The sequence below is a fragment of the Pantherophis guttatus genome, chromosome 8 (assembly GCF_059756535.1).
Source record: "Pantherophis guttatus breed Tessera chromosome 8, ASM5975653v1, whole genome shotgun sequence".
NCBI lineage: Eukaryota > Metazoa > Chordata > Lepidosauria > Squamata > Colubridae > Pantherophis > Pantherophis guttatus.
Window position 1 is genome coordinate 21,070,933 of NC_142070.1, and position 17,970 is coordinate 21,088,902.

General features: G+C 35.0%; 1 protein-coding gene across 2 annotated transcripts in view; it reads right to left on the reverse strand.

The window, feature by feature from the left end:
* Positions 1 to 17,970, reverse strand: part of PPP3CA (protein phosphatase 3 catalytic subunit alpha) — a 219,692-nt gene that overhangs the window by 62,766 nt on the left and 138,956 nt on the right. For both annotated transcript variants that reach the window (XM_060686942.2, XM_060686940.2), the window contains exons 4-5: positions 9,948 to 10,059; positions 1,932 to 2,077 (exon numbers count right to left, since the gene is read on the reverse strand). In XM_060686942.2, the coding sequence (XP_060542925.1) occupies positions 1,932 to 2,077; positions 9,948 to 10,059 (258 nt within the window). The remainder of the gene's footprint in view (positions 1 to 1,931; positions 2,078 to 9,947; positions 10,060 to 17,970) is intronic.

A 17,970-nucleotide genomic window follows, 5' to 3' on the forward strand; every position in this document is an offset into this window, starting at 1 on the left:
CTCTGATTTCTCTATCCTGCTCCTATCAAAGGTTACATACAAGAGTAACCAATGTACTTTCTATCTCATCCAGGTCATATTTAAGGCTAAATTCTGATTGATACTTAAATCACTTTGACATAAAATGAAACAATTAATTTTATAAATAACTGATATCAATAAAATATTTCTAAACCAGAAACAGTTTTATTCAACCTGAAAAATAAGCTTAATACTAAAAAATAATAAATCAAAGAAGGCAGCCTCCCTACCATTTAAATTTTTTTATGAGTTAAACAATAGGAACAACACTATTGCAAATAATAATAATAATAATAATAATAATAATAATAATAATAATAATGTGCTGCAATTTATTTTAGGCAATTTATGTGATTTTTTTTTAAGGCCAGTTAAGACATAATCCTCAAAAAGGTGCTTCTCATTCTGAATTAATCTCTATCTAGAGCATATTGTGAAATTGTGAACTGTTTCACATAAAGTGACAGAGTGAAAGGTTGTGTTGGATGACAATATAGAATGCTGAAAAATCAACATTAAGCCAGGCCTCTCCATTTCGCAGCCATATTGACTGAGAAATTTGGACACTGCTTTGCAAATTCATCCAGGTGAATGTGGCATTTCTATTTCATAACTTATTTCCACATAGGCTTTCTATTCTTTCATTGATCAGGGGAAAGTATAGAGGAAATCAATTCCATCAACGGAATAACTCCCTAGGTACATATTAATAAAAAGCTCTTTAATTCTATTTAAACCAGAACAACAGTTAAAACACTGATGAGTTGCTATAAATAAAATCAGATCTGCTTGGCTTAAACAACATAATGAAGAAATATTTTGTATAAAGAGGGTATCCCCTTGCTGAATGAAATTATGAAATTATTCTAAGCTTCCTCTCTAATTTAAATCCTTTGCGACTGCTGAGGTTGAGGGTAGCTTTTATCTTTTATGCACTTTGCTTTTGGATCTGGGCTGACAGAGGAGATAAAGTTGACCCATCCAAATCAAGTAATGGGGAAACTTTAAGTTACACATCTTCAATTACATATTTCATCCCCAGCTTTTAGACTACTGGTGTGATGGAACAGCATGACTTTAATACTCCAAATTCCATCGTAAAAATGGAAGAGTTTTCAAAAGAATAAATAATCGCTAAAAGACAAAAAGGCCGTTGTCTGTAACTCCTAAAATGATTTGTAATAAATCTTGAAACCAGTTAAAATGTAGTATGAAGTGTACTCTTATTAAGTATACTTTATTGATTCCTTGCCACAATCTACCATTTAGGCTGTGATAATATAATTACTTAGAGGGGGAAAACTGAACTTTTAATGCAGAATCTAAAATTACATGGCATCCCTTTTAGTAATCTATGTCAACTGGATATGCTAAATTAATAGGTCAGTGATGAGTAACCTTTTTGCAATCAGGTGCCAAAAGCGGGGGAGTATGGGAGGGTCGCATGCAAGCGTGCCCACACCCATAATTTAATGTGCCCCACCCCGTGCCTGCACGCACGACCTCCCCATGCTCCCCCCACTTTTGGCATGTGATGGCACGGTGGGCCCAGTAGGCCTGTTTTTTGCCCTCCCCAGGCTCCAGAGGCTTTCTTGGAGCGTGGGGAGGGCAAAAACAGCCTCCCCCCCGGAGGCCCTCCAGAGGCTGGAAACGGCGCGTTTCCCGACTTCCAGTGGGCCCGGAAGGCCAGAAAATTAGCTGGTCGGCAGACACATGTAAGCTAGAGCTGAGCTAGGACAATGCTCGGGTGCCCACAGATATGACTCCGTGGGCCACCTGTGGCACACGTGCCATAGGTTTGCCATCACGGTAATAGGTTGTTGGAACCCTCTTTAGCAATAAACATTTTTACCCTGATCCAGAATAGGCATCCAAGATGTATACAAGGAGTACTTGCTCTCCAAACTTACTTTTCTGATGTCATCTAATGTATTGATCTCAGGAGACAGGCCACCATGCACACATAGAAACTGTTGGTTCATCAGAGCAGCCAAGGGAAGGCAGTCGAAGGCATCCATGCAGGCATCATACACACGTTCTGAATACTTTATTTTACCTTTTGTAATGATAAAAGGAATAAAAAAATGGAAATAAAGAAATGAAAATAGAAAGTTGGCCAAGAATGCTGGTTGTTGCTATCTACAGATATCAGCTAGTATTAGCATTTAGTATTAGTCAGTCTTATGACAATGACTGTCTATATCAGGGGTCTCCAAACTTGGCAACTCTAAGACTTGTGGACTTCAACTCCCAGAATTCCTCTGTTGCAATATTTTCAGGATCAGACTCAATAAAGATAATAGAAGTTAAAGCTTTAAATATATTTCTTTTTAATTATGATAGGCATTCTATATTCACTGAATATTCGAGGTAGAAGCAACGAGAAAGGTGAGGGTGGCTCCTTATATATACAAGGGGTGGAGCTAGGAATGGGAGTGGTAAGTTATGAATACATTAAAGTCCAAAGAATAAGTTAACCTCTGATGTTCCATATATACATTATTTACACATTGGAGAATAAGGCATTTACATCTGACAAATCCCCCTCTAAATGCCGGTTCGTTACACAACACCAATTACATTCTGATTCAGGACAATATAATACATATAATTTAGAAGTTAAATATTTGTGTTGTTTAGAAGGTAAGGGTTTTGTTAATATGTCAGCTAATTGTTCAGAAGTATCGCAATGTATTGCTTTAATGAATCCGTCTTGAGACAGTTGTCTCACATGCTTAAACTTTATATCAATATGCCTGGACCTTTGTCCAATTGCATCGGATCTGGATATTTCAATGGCCGCTTTATTGTCTTCATGCATAATAAATGGTAAGGTGGGTTTCTTCCAAACATCAGTGATCAGATCATTGAACCATACAAGGTTATTTGCAGCTTTGGACAAACAAACATATTCCGCTTCTGTAGTAGAAGTGGCCACTAGTTCTTGTTTACCAGTATACCAGTAAACTGGACAATCATTCAATAGAAAAACATAACCGGAAGTACTCTTTCTGCATGTTGTATCACCAGCCCAATCTGCATCAGCATAACAAGTAATTTTTGGTTCTCTGTCATTATTGGGTTCCAACATTAAACAAAAATCTAATGTACCCTTCAGATATCTTAGAATTCTTTTGACAGCTTCCCAATGATACAAGGTTGGTTTACTAACATATCTTGACAATAGATTGAGAGGTAATGCAATATCTGGCCTAGTCCAATTAGATATATAAAGGAGTGAACCTATAACTGATCTGTAAAATGTGTTGTCTTTAAACTCAGGGGAAGATTCATCAGTGTTTCTAAGAAAATCAGTTTGCATAGGGGTGTCACAGGTTTTAGCATTATTTAAGTTACATTTGTTTAGGAGTTCGATGATTTTATCTTTCTGTGTAAGTTTGAATCCCCTTTTAGTTTTGTTAATTTGCACACCAAGGTATTTATTCACTTTACCCAGAGATTTCAGTGAGAAGTGTTCATTTAACTTATTTACAAAGATTTCCCTGCTCTCTTTATGCTTTCCAATGTATAAAATATCGTCCACGTAAATTAATACAAATTCAATATGATCATTACTCTTTTTTACAAAGAAACAGTTATCAGCAGTGGTGGCGTTGAAATCCATGGTCTTAAGTACTTTTACCAAGCAATCGTACCATCTTTTGCCGGATTGCTTTAATCCGTACAGACTCTTATTTAATAACCAAATTTCGTTCTTATTAGTGTATTGACTGTGTGGTGCTCTTACATATATTTCCTTATCTAATTTTGCATGTAAGTATGCGGTCTGTATGTCATATTGGAATACGTCCAGATTGAGTGCAGATGCTACTACAAGGGCTGTTTTGACACTCTCTGTTCTCACTGTGGGTGAATATGTATCAGTATAGTCTTCTGGATATTTTTGTGCATAGCCTTGTGCAACTAGTCTAGCCTTGTATAAGGTATTGCCTCCTTCTAAGTTCTTAATTTTATAAATCCACCTGGTACCTATAATGGTTTTATCCTTAGGTGCGATCGCAGGTGTGAATACATTTAATCCTTGTAAACTTTCCATCTCTTTTTCCATAGCTAGTTCCCATTTTTCTCTTTCTTCATGTGGAAGTTTCAATACTTCTTCATATGTATTAGGTGTTATTTGTTCTCCATTCATATGCATTATGTAATCTTTGTATTTATTTGGTATTTGGTTTCTATTGTTTCTAATAGTTCTTTCAGGCTTGCTATGGTTATCATGCAAATATCTAGCTTCCTTTTTTGTTAATGTGTCTGTCTTTATTTTATGCTGACTATTAGTCCAAGTTTTGGTTTTGTTCTTACTTTTGTTAATATTTTGATTTTCTGTTGTTCCTTCCTCACAAGATATCGTATCTTTACATTTATTAGGAAATATTTCATTAAGGTGCAATTTTGACCAATTGGCCTGTTCATGGAACACAGCTGTTCTGGATACTATAAATTTGTTATTACTATCAATAAATCTGTACCCTTTGGTTCCAGTTTCGTATCCCATGAATCTTAATCTCCTGGATACGTTTTCTCCCTTTCTCCTCAATTGTTTAGGTATGTGTACGTCTGCAGTGACTCCAAATATGTGCATGTGTGATAATTTGGGTTTTCTATTGTACATCACCTCATATGGTGTCTTATTCACAATACTTGACCAGGTTCTATTTTGAGTGTAATTCGAATAATGTAATGCCTCTGACCAAAATTGTTTGCCTAAACCAGCATCCTCTAATGTGCACCTAATCATGGTTTGTAGTGTGGAATTTTTCCTCTCTGCAACTCCATTTTGAAATGCAGAAAAAGGATTGGACGTGAAATGTAACATTCCTCTATCCTTTAACCATTGAGAGAATTCTTTAGACATGAACTCACATCCCCTATCTGTCATAATTTGCTTTATTCTGATATTATGTTGTGTTTCTATACGTTTGTAGAATTCCTTAAATTTCTGAAATGTTTCATCCTTGTGCTTTAATGTGTAAACAAAACCATATCGGCTGTAGTCATCCACTATTGTTAAGAAGTAACGTTTTCTATAGGTAATTGAGGGACTTAATGGACCAACTAAGTCCATATGTACCAAATCAAAAATATTGTTAGTTGATCTGTTAGATTTTTTTGGTCTGGGACTGGTTTTTAGTTTGGTGGACTTACATACTGAGCATTCCAAATAATTTTCACAATTTTTTATTTTGACACCTTCTGCGTGTTCAGTCATTTTTTGTACTACAGGAAAGCTTGCATGTCCTAACTTCCTGTGTAAGATGTGAGCACACTCATCATGAATTGGTTTACCTATTTTTGGTTTCTTTTCCTTGTATGTGTTTTTGTGATCATGAGTTATTCTACACTCATCATTGTCACTGTTACTGACATTTTCATCATCTGCTTCAATACAATCTTCCATATTTGAATCAATGTTATGTAAACATCTTTCTTTAGTTATCAGATAGGGTAGACCTCCTTTTATCATTACAGTACCTACATTTGTTTTGTTCTTTTCTATAGTTGCTTTCCCCTTTGAGAAAACTATATTGATATCAGATTCTCTGCTTAATTTTATGGCACTTAGTATGTTGTGAGGTATTTCTGGGATTAATAATACCCCCTCTATTTTCCCTAGACCAGGCAAGGTCACATTTCCTTTGCCTAGTACTTGAACCTTTTCTTGATTAGCTACCTTTATCACAAACTTATCTTCTATAAATGAAGATAATATACTTTTGTTGTTGGTGGTGTGATTTGTTGCACCAGAGTCAATAAGCCAATTGTTATTCTCATCCTGCTGTGTTCTGGTGCTGTCTTGTTTATTTAGCCCATTCAGTGACCCAGATTTCCTCTCTTTTGAATTTTCTCTACCCCCTCTACCTTCTTTGTAATTTGGTGGGCTTCTATATTTGTGTCTATCTGTGGGAGATTGTCTGTAATTATATTTGCTCCTATATTCTGGTCTATGTCTCTCTCTTGAGACTTTGGGGCAGTCTCTTCTACTATGTTCCCTGGATCCACAATTGTAGCATCTAAAGGCCTCATTATGTTTATCTTGAAAGACTACTTTCCTAAAAGGTTTGTGGTCTGTTTGGTTACTGGATCGATTTTTTCTTGAATTGTCTTCTGCTATCAATTTGTTAGATAGACTTTCTATGGATAAATATCCCAAATTAATGGTATCTAAGTGTGACATAAAGCTATCCCATGATGGATCAAGTGAATTGATAATAACACTTTTCATTGTTTGATCTGAAATCACTTCCCCCCTCAATTGTAGCTCAGCTCTTATTTTGTTTAGATTTATCAAATGCTCACTTATAGAAACCCCTGGTTTTACTCTAGAGGAAAAGAAATCCTTAGACATTCTTGTGGTTGTAGCTACGCTATCGCTGTGAAATAGATTAAACATGCATTGAATTATTTCTGATACAGTTAGGTTTGGTTTGATGCTATGATACATTGCAGGAGACACGCTAGATATTATTATGAAAAATGCTCTATGATGTAAACAATCTATTTTTAAAGTCCAAGGTCTTCTTGGAGGGCTAGTTATAAAGAATAGTAAATTTTCTTTCATGAAAATAACCTGAAGCTGTTGATACCACTCTTGTAAATTAATGCCATCAATTCTAAGTTTTGGGAAGTCACTGGGTAAGTTACCTACATTATTCTGTCCATTACTTACAACCTGGGGCAGTCCGTGATCTCTCAAGTGCAGGAAATTACAGAACGGCATTGGGATGCTTGCAATGAGTCTGCGCGGTTCTCTGGCCAGTTCAAGTCCTTCTGGGTCGTCTACGTAGTTTCGCACATGCGCGTTGTTCATTTCTTCTTTGGTGGCGTCGTGGAAGGTTCTCTCCCTTTCAGCTCTCTCGATCCGCTCCTCCTCAGATGAGTCGGTCTCTGGCTCGGTTTTTGGGGTTCTGGTGGTGGTGACGGTTCTTTTCTTCTTTTTGTGTGCGTTGGTATTCGATTTTGTCTGTGGTGTAGGGCGAAATCGGCATGGCTCTCTGGGCTCGGGCGTCGTCGCTTTCGAAGTCAGGATGGGAGCGTGCAGGTCTTGAGTCGCCGGTTTGATTTCTTGCTTCTTCGTAGATGTCTTGGTAATTTTCAGTCTTGGCCCAAAAGCAGCAAAAAGCGTTTTCATTGCTGATTTTACTTGAGATTTTGTTAAATCGTCTTCACTTTCTGATTTTGGATCATCTGAAGAGTTTGAGACTTCTTTCTCACTTTCTTCGTCTGATAGTGTTTTTCGCGCCAGAAATTTTGAACTGAGCGTTTTGATTGGCTCTGCTCCATTCTCTTTTGAAGTTCGTTGAAACCAAGATGGCTGCCATTCAAAATTTCGCGCGGGATCACATCTTTTCTTTTTAACAACTATTTTCTCAGTAGTCATCTCACTTACGATTTTTTGATCTTTGGGTTTTTCTTTAATGACGTTTTTCTCTCTCGCTGCTCCGCTGTTCTTCAGCATCTCCTGGAGGTCCGCGATGAGACTTTCATCATTCTTTTGGCTTTTTAGTATCTTTAATATCTCTGACCTGAGTTCGTTATTTTCTATTTCGATTTCTTTCTGGTCATTATTTTCACTCATTAGTTCTTCTTCTTCAGTGGTGTATTCTTCGGATTCTCTCGAAATCGCGTTGGTGGATTCGTTGATCATCTCTTGATCAGTTTCTATTTCTTTGCTGTAGGCCCTGGTGTTGGGCCTATCTTTCTTGGACATTTTTAATTATTTATTGAGTCAATTAACCATCCTCTGCTACCAGCTTGTTGCAATATTTTCAGGATCAGACTCAATAAAGATAATAGAAGTTAAAGCTTTAAATATATTTCTTTTTAATTATGATAGGCATTCTATATTCACTGAATATTCGAGGTAGAAGCAACGAGAAAGGTGAGGGTGGCTCCTTATATATACAAGGGGTGGAGCTAGGAATGGGAGTGGTAAGTTATGAATACATTAAAGTCCAAAGAATAAGTTAACCTCTGATGTTCCATATATACATTATTTACACATTGGAGAATAAGGCATTTACATCTGACATCCTCAGCCAGCTTTGCTGGGAATTGAAGTCCACAAGTCTTAAAGTTGCCAAGTTTAGAGACCCCTGTTCTAAATAAATAAAATAATTGAAAGCTTTTCTGTACAGGTAGTCCTCAACTTACAACCACGATTGAGGCCAACATTTCTGTTAGTAAGTGAAACAGTAGTTAAGTGAGTTTTGCCCCGTTTTATGACCTTTCTTGCCATAGTTGTTAAGTTAGTAACACCTCTTCAAGCGAATTTTGACTTTGTTTATCAATAGGTTGCAAAAGGTGATCACGTGACCTTGGGACACTGCAATTTTCATAAATATCAGTCAGTTGCCAAGCATCTGAATTTTGATCACATGCCTATGGGCATGCTGCAATGGTGCAAGTGTGAAAAATGGTCATAAGTCATTTTTTTTCAGATGTATCTATGAAAAGTCACTAAATGAAGTGTTGTAATTTGAGGACTATCTGTATATGCAAAAATTTCATCTCAGTGTATATGAATTTAATGTCTTTCTTGATGTCCTTCGGGTATCATATGGAATATGTTTTGTTCATGTGAAACATTTGTAGTTCATTTTGGTGACTTAATTGGGATAAGTTCTTTGACTTGGGTTGAACATGATTTGTAGCTCAATTATAGATTTTATTCATTTTATATTTAGCTATGGTGCATTTTCTGCTTGCCAATTAGTTAACTTTAATAAATTTTCAGCTTTTTAATAAATTTTGTTGAGTTACTTTGAGTGTCACTTTGCAAAAGCACAATAAATTAAATTTAAAATTATGTAGTAATAACAATTAATTTCATACACTATAAATAAGTCTTTAAAATGTGTTAAAAGCTCCCACTAAAGGCTATTAATATTTTTTTAGTCAATGCAAACGTTTCTTTCCAAAAACTAAATTTCTTTCCATATTCCATTAAACATTTTCCACCCTATTTAAGGATAGGTCAGTTTCCAAAATCTCCCCTTCTGCATTTCCTTAATTATCTACACAATCATAGCTATAAATAAGTTAGAACATAAAATTAATCTGAAATGCTAACTTATAAATATGCATAGTAAAGAAACAATAAATTATGACACAGGCAAGTAAATTAATAGACCTTTCATTATCTGCTCATAAACTAAATACCACTGTACACATTTCCATAGGTCATAGCTCGCCTAAACTGACCACACCAGATTTTGATGCAACTATCAAATGAGAAAGCAATGAGAAGCAAATAGGAATAAAGGAAGTAGAAAACAGTAAGGATTAGAGTGGGAAACCAACTCTTTAATGTTCTTTACTTCAATTTTGGAAAGAACTATAATTTATGGCTAAGGTCAAATGCACCCTTTCAACATTTACTAATTTCTCTGACTGCAGTCCCATGATCTTTTATTTGAGATCAATGAAACTGAAATATTACTGCTGTCCCATCTGTAATAATTTTTTTTTTACTGCAGATGTATGCAAGCTTAATTTCAGTTTTAGGCTATTTTATGGATGAATTTTGATAATGGTGGAAATAAGAACAATTTGCTTTCAGAAGCTCCATCCCTGTTTGCACTCCACCACTGTATAACATAAAAGGATACATTTCTGAAACTTTGAGAACATGGAAAACCAGGAATTCATATTGTGCCAGAGGAATATGGAACATTAATTCAGTCAAAGTAAACTCACAGAATCTTGATACCATTTCAAGAAGTATAATCACATTTGAAGATCAAGGAATGAATGTTTTTAGATGGCAACTATCCATGAGCATTTTTGAAAAATCTAAATGCATGTTTTAAAAATGGTATTTAGTTTACTTGTTTTATTCCTGAATGAGATTTTTAACACTCTCTCAAAAAGGAACAGAATCAAAAGAAGACATTCTGAGTCATACTTACATTCTTGTTTAAATGTGAAATACTCTGTTAAATGTCTACATTCATGATTCCCACGCAGTAAAAACAGTGTTTTGGGATAAAGGATTTTCAAGGCCCACAAATAAAGCACACACTGCAAAGGGAAAAAAGGTAGAAAGGTGATCAAGAATGAACATTCAAATTTGCTTTATACAGCATGCATATCAAATATTAAATTAATCATGCCTGGTCACATACAGAGGCTTTTCTAGGCTTTTAGATACTACACACTTGTTATATTTGCTTCAGCGAAGTCCAATACCTCATGAATTTTTAATACATTTACTAGTGATAGACAAGCCATAATTTTTTTCAGAAATGTTGTTTTCATACTAGGAAAAATGATTAAACTTGGTAATGCTATATACATACACAAAGATCAATTCAGTTGGCAGGGATGACATTCATCGAGAAGAAGGGAAGAAATACTCTTCCTCACAAGAGTTGCTTTCTTTGTTTAATGAAACAGACAAACAAACAAACCTTAATATTTTCTACTTTCATGAATAACAGCCAAGTTATCTTTGTCATTAGCTTGCATTGCCTCCTAGGCTGCTGAGAATTTGACCAATGACTCCTTTGATCTAACTGCTTTGATAAGCTTATAGGATTGCCGTACACTAAATAAATAAGAAAATAGTTAATAGGAAAAGTAAGAGTTACTTTGGGAATTTCCTGTTTGTTTCAGCTTATTGATATTAGAGAGGACCTGGATTTTCAGTTTTCTTAAAGATTTACAGCTAGTTCACTTTCAGAGGGATAAACAGAATGGGTTTCTGTGTTTGGGTAGGCTGGGTCATATCTCCTATGGAAATCTTACAATATTAAACGGAGCTTAAACAAATAGCAAAGCTTAATGAAAGACAAGGGCACATTTCAATTAAAAAGAAAAAAAGTGACACTCTTGAAATAATTTTCTTGTAAACAACTCTAAAACAAATATGTTATTATTTATTTAGCTACTTTAGAAGGTGGACAAATGCCTCCCATAAGCTAATAGATGATGCTTGTTAACACTTCTTTCAACAGCTTTGTCAAGTTTAGAGGTATCTCAACAAATAATGAAAATATCCAGAAATGCAATATTTTACACATTTTTACAAATACAAAAATGCGAAAGTTTGGAATTTTGTAAAGCAACTTTCTTAATTTTGAAGAAGGGAGAACATAATTTTAAAGCAGTACTAACTGCTACGCAAAGCTAATAATTGTTATGCAAAATACCTGATGTAAGTTCAGAGGCAAGTTCAGGTTCTAACATACTGATAGGAATGGGACGTTACAACACTAACCCCCAATTGTGGCATATGTAGATATAGAAAAGTAGTCTTAAAACCATTGCTCCAAAAGAATAATGGCTTGGAAAAACTGATACTAAGCCAGAAGACAAAATCACTTTAAAAAATTCACATAAGAATCAAAATTATATTGAAAAGCAAACAAGCTAAATATTATTAGACAGCCATAATTCCATTCAAGTCAAGTTATACAAAACGTGCTTAATTTAGTGCTACAAACTGATAAGTGGTAGAAATTGCTGTATAATCCAAAGAATTTCCTAAGAAGTCTTCTGAAGTATTAATAATCATAAAATAAAAGATGCTACTTACACATGGTTATTTCTGTATCTAATACTTCCTATTTAGCTCTATATATATTTTACTTACATCAGAGATAAGAGGCTGTATGCAAGTTGTGCAACAAGATACTTCTAGAGCAGGGGTGTCAAACTGACGACCTGAAGGCCGGATGCGTCACGCGCAAGCCACGCCCACCCCAGCTCTGCAAAGGGGAAAAACGTCACAATACATCACATGACGGGAATGTGACCCCCCACGAGTTTGATACCTATGTTCTAGAGGGAAAAAAAAACCCAAGACCACATAAATACAAGGTGCTAATGGCTATGGATACTGCTTTGGAGGGGAGAAGAGAAATGGAAAACCTGAAGAAAAGGGGAAATTAAATGCAATGGAGGACTATGGAAGAGGATAGTCTGGCAAATAAGAATCATTTTTCAGACTGAAATGAGTGGTGTATAAATTTAATCAATAAGTAACTTTTTTTTTAAAAAAAGGCATATATAAAAGGAAGACACTATTTAGGTAAAGGTAAAGGTTCCCCTTGCACATATGTGCTAGTCGTTCCTGACTCTAGGAGGCGGTGCTCATCTCCATTTCAAAGCCGAAGAGCCAGCGCTGTCCGAAGACGTCTCCGTGGTCATGTGGCTGGCATGACTAAATGCCAAAGATGCACGGAACGCTGTTACTTTCCCACCAAAGGTGGTCCCTATTTTTCTACTTGCATTTTTTTTTTACGTGCTTTCGAACTGCTAGGTTGGCAGAGACACTATTTAGCATCTCCATTTTCGCAGGTCTATCTATTAGCAAAATAGAATGAGGCATTGATAAACCAACTTCTCCCAATTTAGTTGAATCCTATTGATTTAGTTATTAAATGTAAACACTATCAGATCTTGCAAGTCTTGCTAGTTATAATCCCTGAACTAATCAACTAACATTACCAATAAAATCCAATACATGAAGTCCGGATTCTTACTTTCCATACGTTATTCTGTCACTGAGATATATCCACTATGGGTGTCTATATGAACCCATTACTCTTCCATGTAAACATGCTACTAAGGTAGCACCATATGGTATTAACAACACTGCCATTTTCCAGAATGGATCAGAACCATCAAATGAACACAGAGACCAAGCTGTCTTGTGCCATCCAGTTTGATATTTGATCTATACTTCACTTAGATGGACTATTATCTTCTCACAACCCAAACTTTAATTTAGCAATGGAAAATTGTACCTCAGCCCCATCTGGAAGATCACGGGCTAGCAGAAGGTCTTTGTTTAAAACAGATGCTAAGCTGAAGATCCTTAGGAATCAATCTTTTAAAATATATTTCTTTTATTTTTAACAGCAGAATGCGAAGCTTCATAATGAAACATCTAAAGTCTGTCAACACGCTATCATGACTGTTCTACATAGGTCAGAGCGGTCTTTCATTGTCTGCTTTCAGACAGAATAATATGGGTGGAAGATGTGAATGAAACTCAAATCTGGAAGTTTTCATTATTTGAAGACATATAGATGTACTGTGAGCGCATAACAAAAAAGATTATTCTTTAACGATGGGCAACTGGAATTTACAATCACGGATTGAGGGAATGTATTAGCTTTCCCGTCTAAACCTCTTTTATAAGTTTATATAATAAATAAAAAGGTTTATATATAATAAAAAAACTGATTATATTATTCTATGGATCAAGATTTAATTTGTCTTTTTTATGTTTGTCTTTTTTTTTTATCACTTTTTGTTAATTAGTTTAGTCAAACTAAAGCAAAATAAAAAAAAAAGGAAAAACCCAACTCCAACCTCAAGAATCCCTTCTCTTCCACAAAAGAAAATCCAACAGCCATAACTTTAAACTCAGAGGGAAAATAGCCTGGGGAGGTGTTAAAGGTATTTTAAAATGATGGTCATACACATAAACTGGGTTATGGCACTCCAAGATGAAGGATTATGGTTCTTCTCATTTCTTTTGATCTGCAGACACCAGTTGCTATATGATAAATTACGAGCTTTTTGTCATGGAAATCTGTCCCTTTCGTCCTTCTTATTTACAAGACTGCACACAATGCACTAAACAATCCAACAGATATCAGGAAAGTTATAGGTCATTTTTCAAAAAGGCAGATTTTTTTTTTTTCCTCTGGCTCACAGGAACTTGAGGGACAATACTTTGCTGTTTTCCTAGTGGAAGGCAAGAGGGATAACAGGGTCATTCACCATCTACCCAACAAAATAGCCATGCCCAGGTGAAGACTTAGAATTATTTCCTTGTCAACCTCCCTCTCTCCCTTTAACCCCCTTCATTGCGATAAGTTCCTGTAAAGGTGACATTTCCAGGAGTACCTCTGGCTACATGACAGGAAATTGAACTAATGGAGGAGCCCCTTTCTTCAAGATAGATAGATAGATAGATAGATAGATAGATAGATAGATAGATAGATAGTAGATAGGTGGGTGGATGGATGATATAGATGGATGGTTGATAGATAGATAGAAAGAGAGATAGAGAGATAGGTAGTAGGTAGGTAGGTAGGTAGGTGGATGGATGGATGATATAGATGGATGGATGGATGGTTGATAGATAGATATATAATAGGTAGGTAGGTAGGTAGGTAGGTGGATGGATGGATGATATGGATGGATGGTTGATAGATAGATAGATAGATAGATAGATAGATAGATAGATAGATAGATAGTAGGTAGGTGGGTGGATGGATGATATAGATGGATGGTTGATAGATAGATAGAAAGAGAGATAGAGAGATAGGTGGTAGGTAGGTAGGTGGATGGATGATATCGATGGATGGATGGATGGTTGATAGATAGATAGATAGATAGATAGATAGATAGATAGATAGATATAGATAAATAGATAGAGATAGAGAGATAGGTAGGTAGGTAGGTAAGTAGGTGGATGGATGGATGATATAGATGGATGGATGGATGGTTGAGAGAGAGAGAGAGAGAGAGAGAGAGAGAGAGAGAGAGATAGATAGGTAGGTAGATAGATAGATAGATAGATAGATATAGATAAATAGATAGATAGAGATAGAGAGATAGAGAGATAGAGAGATAGGTAGGTAGGTAGGTAAGTAGGTGGATGGATGGATGATATAGATGGATGGATGGATGGTTGAGAGAGAGAGAGAGAGAGAGAGAGAGAGAGAGAGAGAGAGAGAGAGAGAGAGAGAGATAGGTGGGTGAATGGATGGATAGATGATATAGATGGATGGATGGTTTCCAGGGCACCCCATGGGCCAGTTCTAAGTAGTCCGCGGGCCGGATATGGCCTTGAGTTTGACACCACTGTCCTATTGCATTTCAACTCACTGTCTTTTAGTACCATGGCATTCTGGATTTGTTTTTCAAACCCAATTATATTTCGTGTCCCAGTCAGATTTCATATACTGGATATGATATTAAGATATGGGCTATCCTAAGCCAATCCTATAGTGTGAAAATAGAAACTGCAGGGAAATCCTTTTTTTTTTTAATCTTTTTATGCCGTTTTTTTTCTCTTCTCCTTTTGATAAAAGTTCTTTCCATAAGTCACTCTCCCTGATTCCTAGGCCCATTCACTTCTCATTAAGGCACTGAATCATTTCCTAACATTCTCTAGTGTAAGTTCTCTTTCTTTGTAGTGAATGGCAGCCTAAAATAGTGAAAGACTTTCATCTCGTTGTCTTTCTATTTTGAAAGATTTTTTTTTTTCTATTTCCTTTTGCCGACAACTAATTGAGTGGCCCGAAGCAAGGCTGCATCACTTCTTTGTATTCTAGCTTATATATGTAATAAACTATAAATCATAACATTGATTTACCGCAAATGAATGTCGTGGGGCTTAATTTAAAAATTGTGTCTTCTTTTAGGCTATAGAAAGTGCGTGGTTTTTTCATATAATGATCACATGATTACTAAACGTTTAACAAATATAGAATGTAAAATGTATGTGTAAATTGCAATCTGAAATTCAATGATATTACAGTATAATAAGAATTACCAAGCTTTTGGTATTTCATCTAAGATCACGACTCAAGTCAATGACAGCATTGAGATACTACCCATTCCTTAAGTTTCAACAATACGCTCTTTACTACTACACTGATTCTAGGTGGGAATTATGGGAACTCAAAGCCAGAAGGCTACTCTGAACAATACTAGGTATTATAAAACTGAGAAAATTAAGCTGTTTCTCTCTTTGACAAAGCATAGTCTAATTTTAAAAAATTGAAATAATCTCCTAATAGCATTTTCTAATTGTTCATCAATCCTAAAAGGAGAAGTTCTGTTTTCAATTGAATATTAAACTTCAAAATCCACTGTATCACATTGATTATCACTGTATCATGTATTAAAATATATGATACATGTATTTTAATCAATTTTTAACGTTTTTCACATCCACCAAGCATGATTAAATGCCCTTACAATTTGTTCACATTTCCAACATACATTCTAGATAATTTCTCTAACATTGTGCACCAATGATACATTATTTTATAAAAAATCTCTTTAAAATTGCAACATAATGAAAATTTCAACTCTTTTAAAATTGTATTTTCCCAGATACATCTGCATATTATAATCAAAAATAATTAGCTGACTTGTAACCCATTCTTCCTGTTTCAAGCGTCAACAAAAGTCCATACATTTTAGCAATTATATATTCATCATCAATGCACAACATTACCTCAATTTCTGTCTTACTTTGTTCCGTACCAGAAGTCTTTTTATCCATTTTGAATCTTTCTGATAACTGTAAATGGCAAAACCATTGACAACCATTCTTCTGCTATTAGTTGCTCTCTCTATCGATTAATTTTATATTCCTTTTAAAGATTTTCCAATAATTCTTGGTATGTTAACTATTTGTTTTTGCTTGCCGTATCTCTTCTATGCATTGTAATCCACAGAAATGTTTTCAGGCATACCCTGGTTTTGTATCTATTTTACACTCTCAATATGGCATATCTAATAAAATGATATTTAAAATACATATTAATTTTAACTTTATCATAACATATATCTATGCCATCTGAGCTTCAGGTCATGGTCATCTAACTCTAAAAGACCAAGAATGGGTTTCTCTGCTCAAACATAAAACTGTAAAATACAATTTCAAATCCAGTAAACCCAATCTTCTTTCCTTTGCTTCTTGTAGCACATTATATTTAACTTGAGGGTTTTTCCCCCTTGCTGTATCTTTTGCCATTGTTTGAATTGTACATCACTTATCAAAATAGGTATTGTCGGAAACAGAAACATCATTCTAAGAAAAACATTAATTTTCACCACAGAAGTTCTCCCTGACAGTGACAATTTTAATTTGTCCCATCTTAATGTGTCTTTCTTAATTTTATTCCAGTAACAGTTATTTTGAAATAACATACAATTCACATTTGTCATTTTACTTTTTTCAATCTTAAATTCAGTTTTCTCCATAAGTTTTATTTAATCTTCTAATTTCACATTTTTCTTAGCATCTTCATTTTTTTAAACTTAACACTTGTTAGCAATTTTCCCATTAATGTTTCTACTCCTTCTACCAGTTCTACCAAAACTAATATTGGGTCATCCACAAATTCTTTTTTAAAGCTTAACTCCCACAATTTTCCTATCTTGTCTTATGTCTCTATTCAATAAAGGTAGTCCTCAACTTACAACCATTCATTTAGTGACCGTTTAAAGTTACAACGGCACCGAAAAAAGTTACTTAAGACTGTTTTTCACACTTATGACCATTGCAACATCCTCATGATCAGAGGATCAAAAATCAGACACTTGAAAACTGACTCATATTTATGACGGTTGCAGTGTCCCAGGGTCATGTGATCTCAACTGCGATCTTCTGTCAAGCAACGTCAATGGAAAATCCAGATTCACTTAACAACTATGTTACTAAATTAAGATCTGCAGTGATTCACTTAACAACTGTGGGAGAAAGGTCATAAAACAGGACAAAACTCACTTAACAAATATCCCACTTAGCAACAGAAATTTTGGGCTAAATTATGGTCATAATTCGAGTACTACCTGTACCTCAAGAACTAAAACAAACAAAGGTGGAAACCACAGATATGCTTATTTGGAGCCTTTTTGAATCTCACAAAGTTTTTGTTAGTTCTCCATTAACAATTACAGTATTTGTTTTTCTATGACATATAAGTTAATTTTACCCACTTAATAAAAGTTAAAATGTTCCAAAACTCTAAACAAGAAAATCCAATTCAAATTGTCAAAGGAGAGAAAATCCCTTTAGAGGGAGAAGTAATTAAGAAAATATTGGAATGTGCAGAAATGAATAGATTAACATTGGTAATTAAAGAAAAGAAAGAATTGGACTATTTTAAAGTATGGGGGCAATTATATCAATGGTTAGAGAAGATATATATATAAAAATTTAGATAACTGATG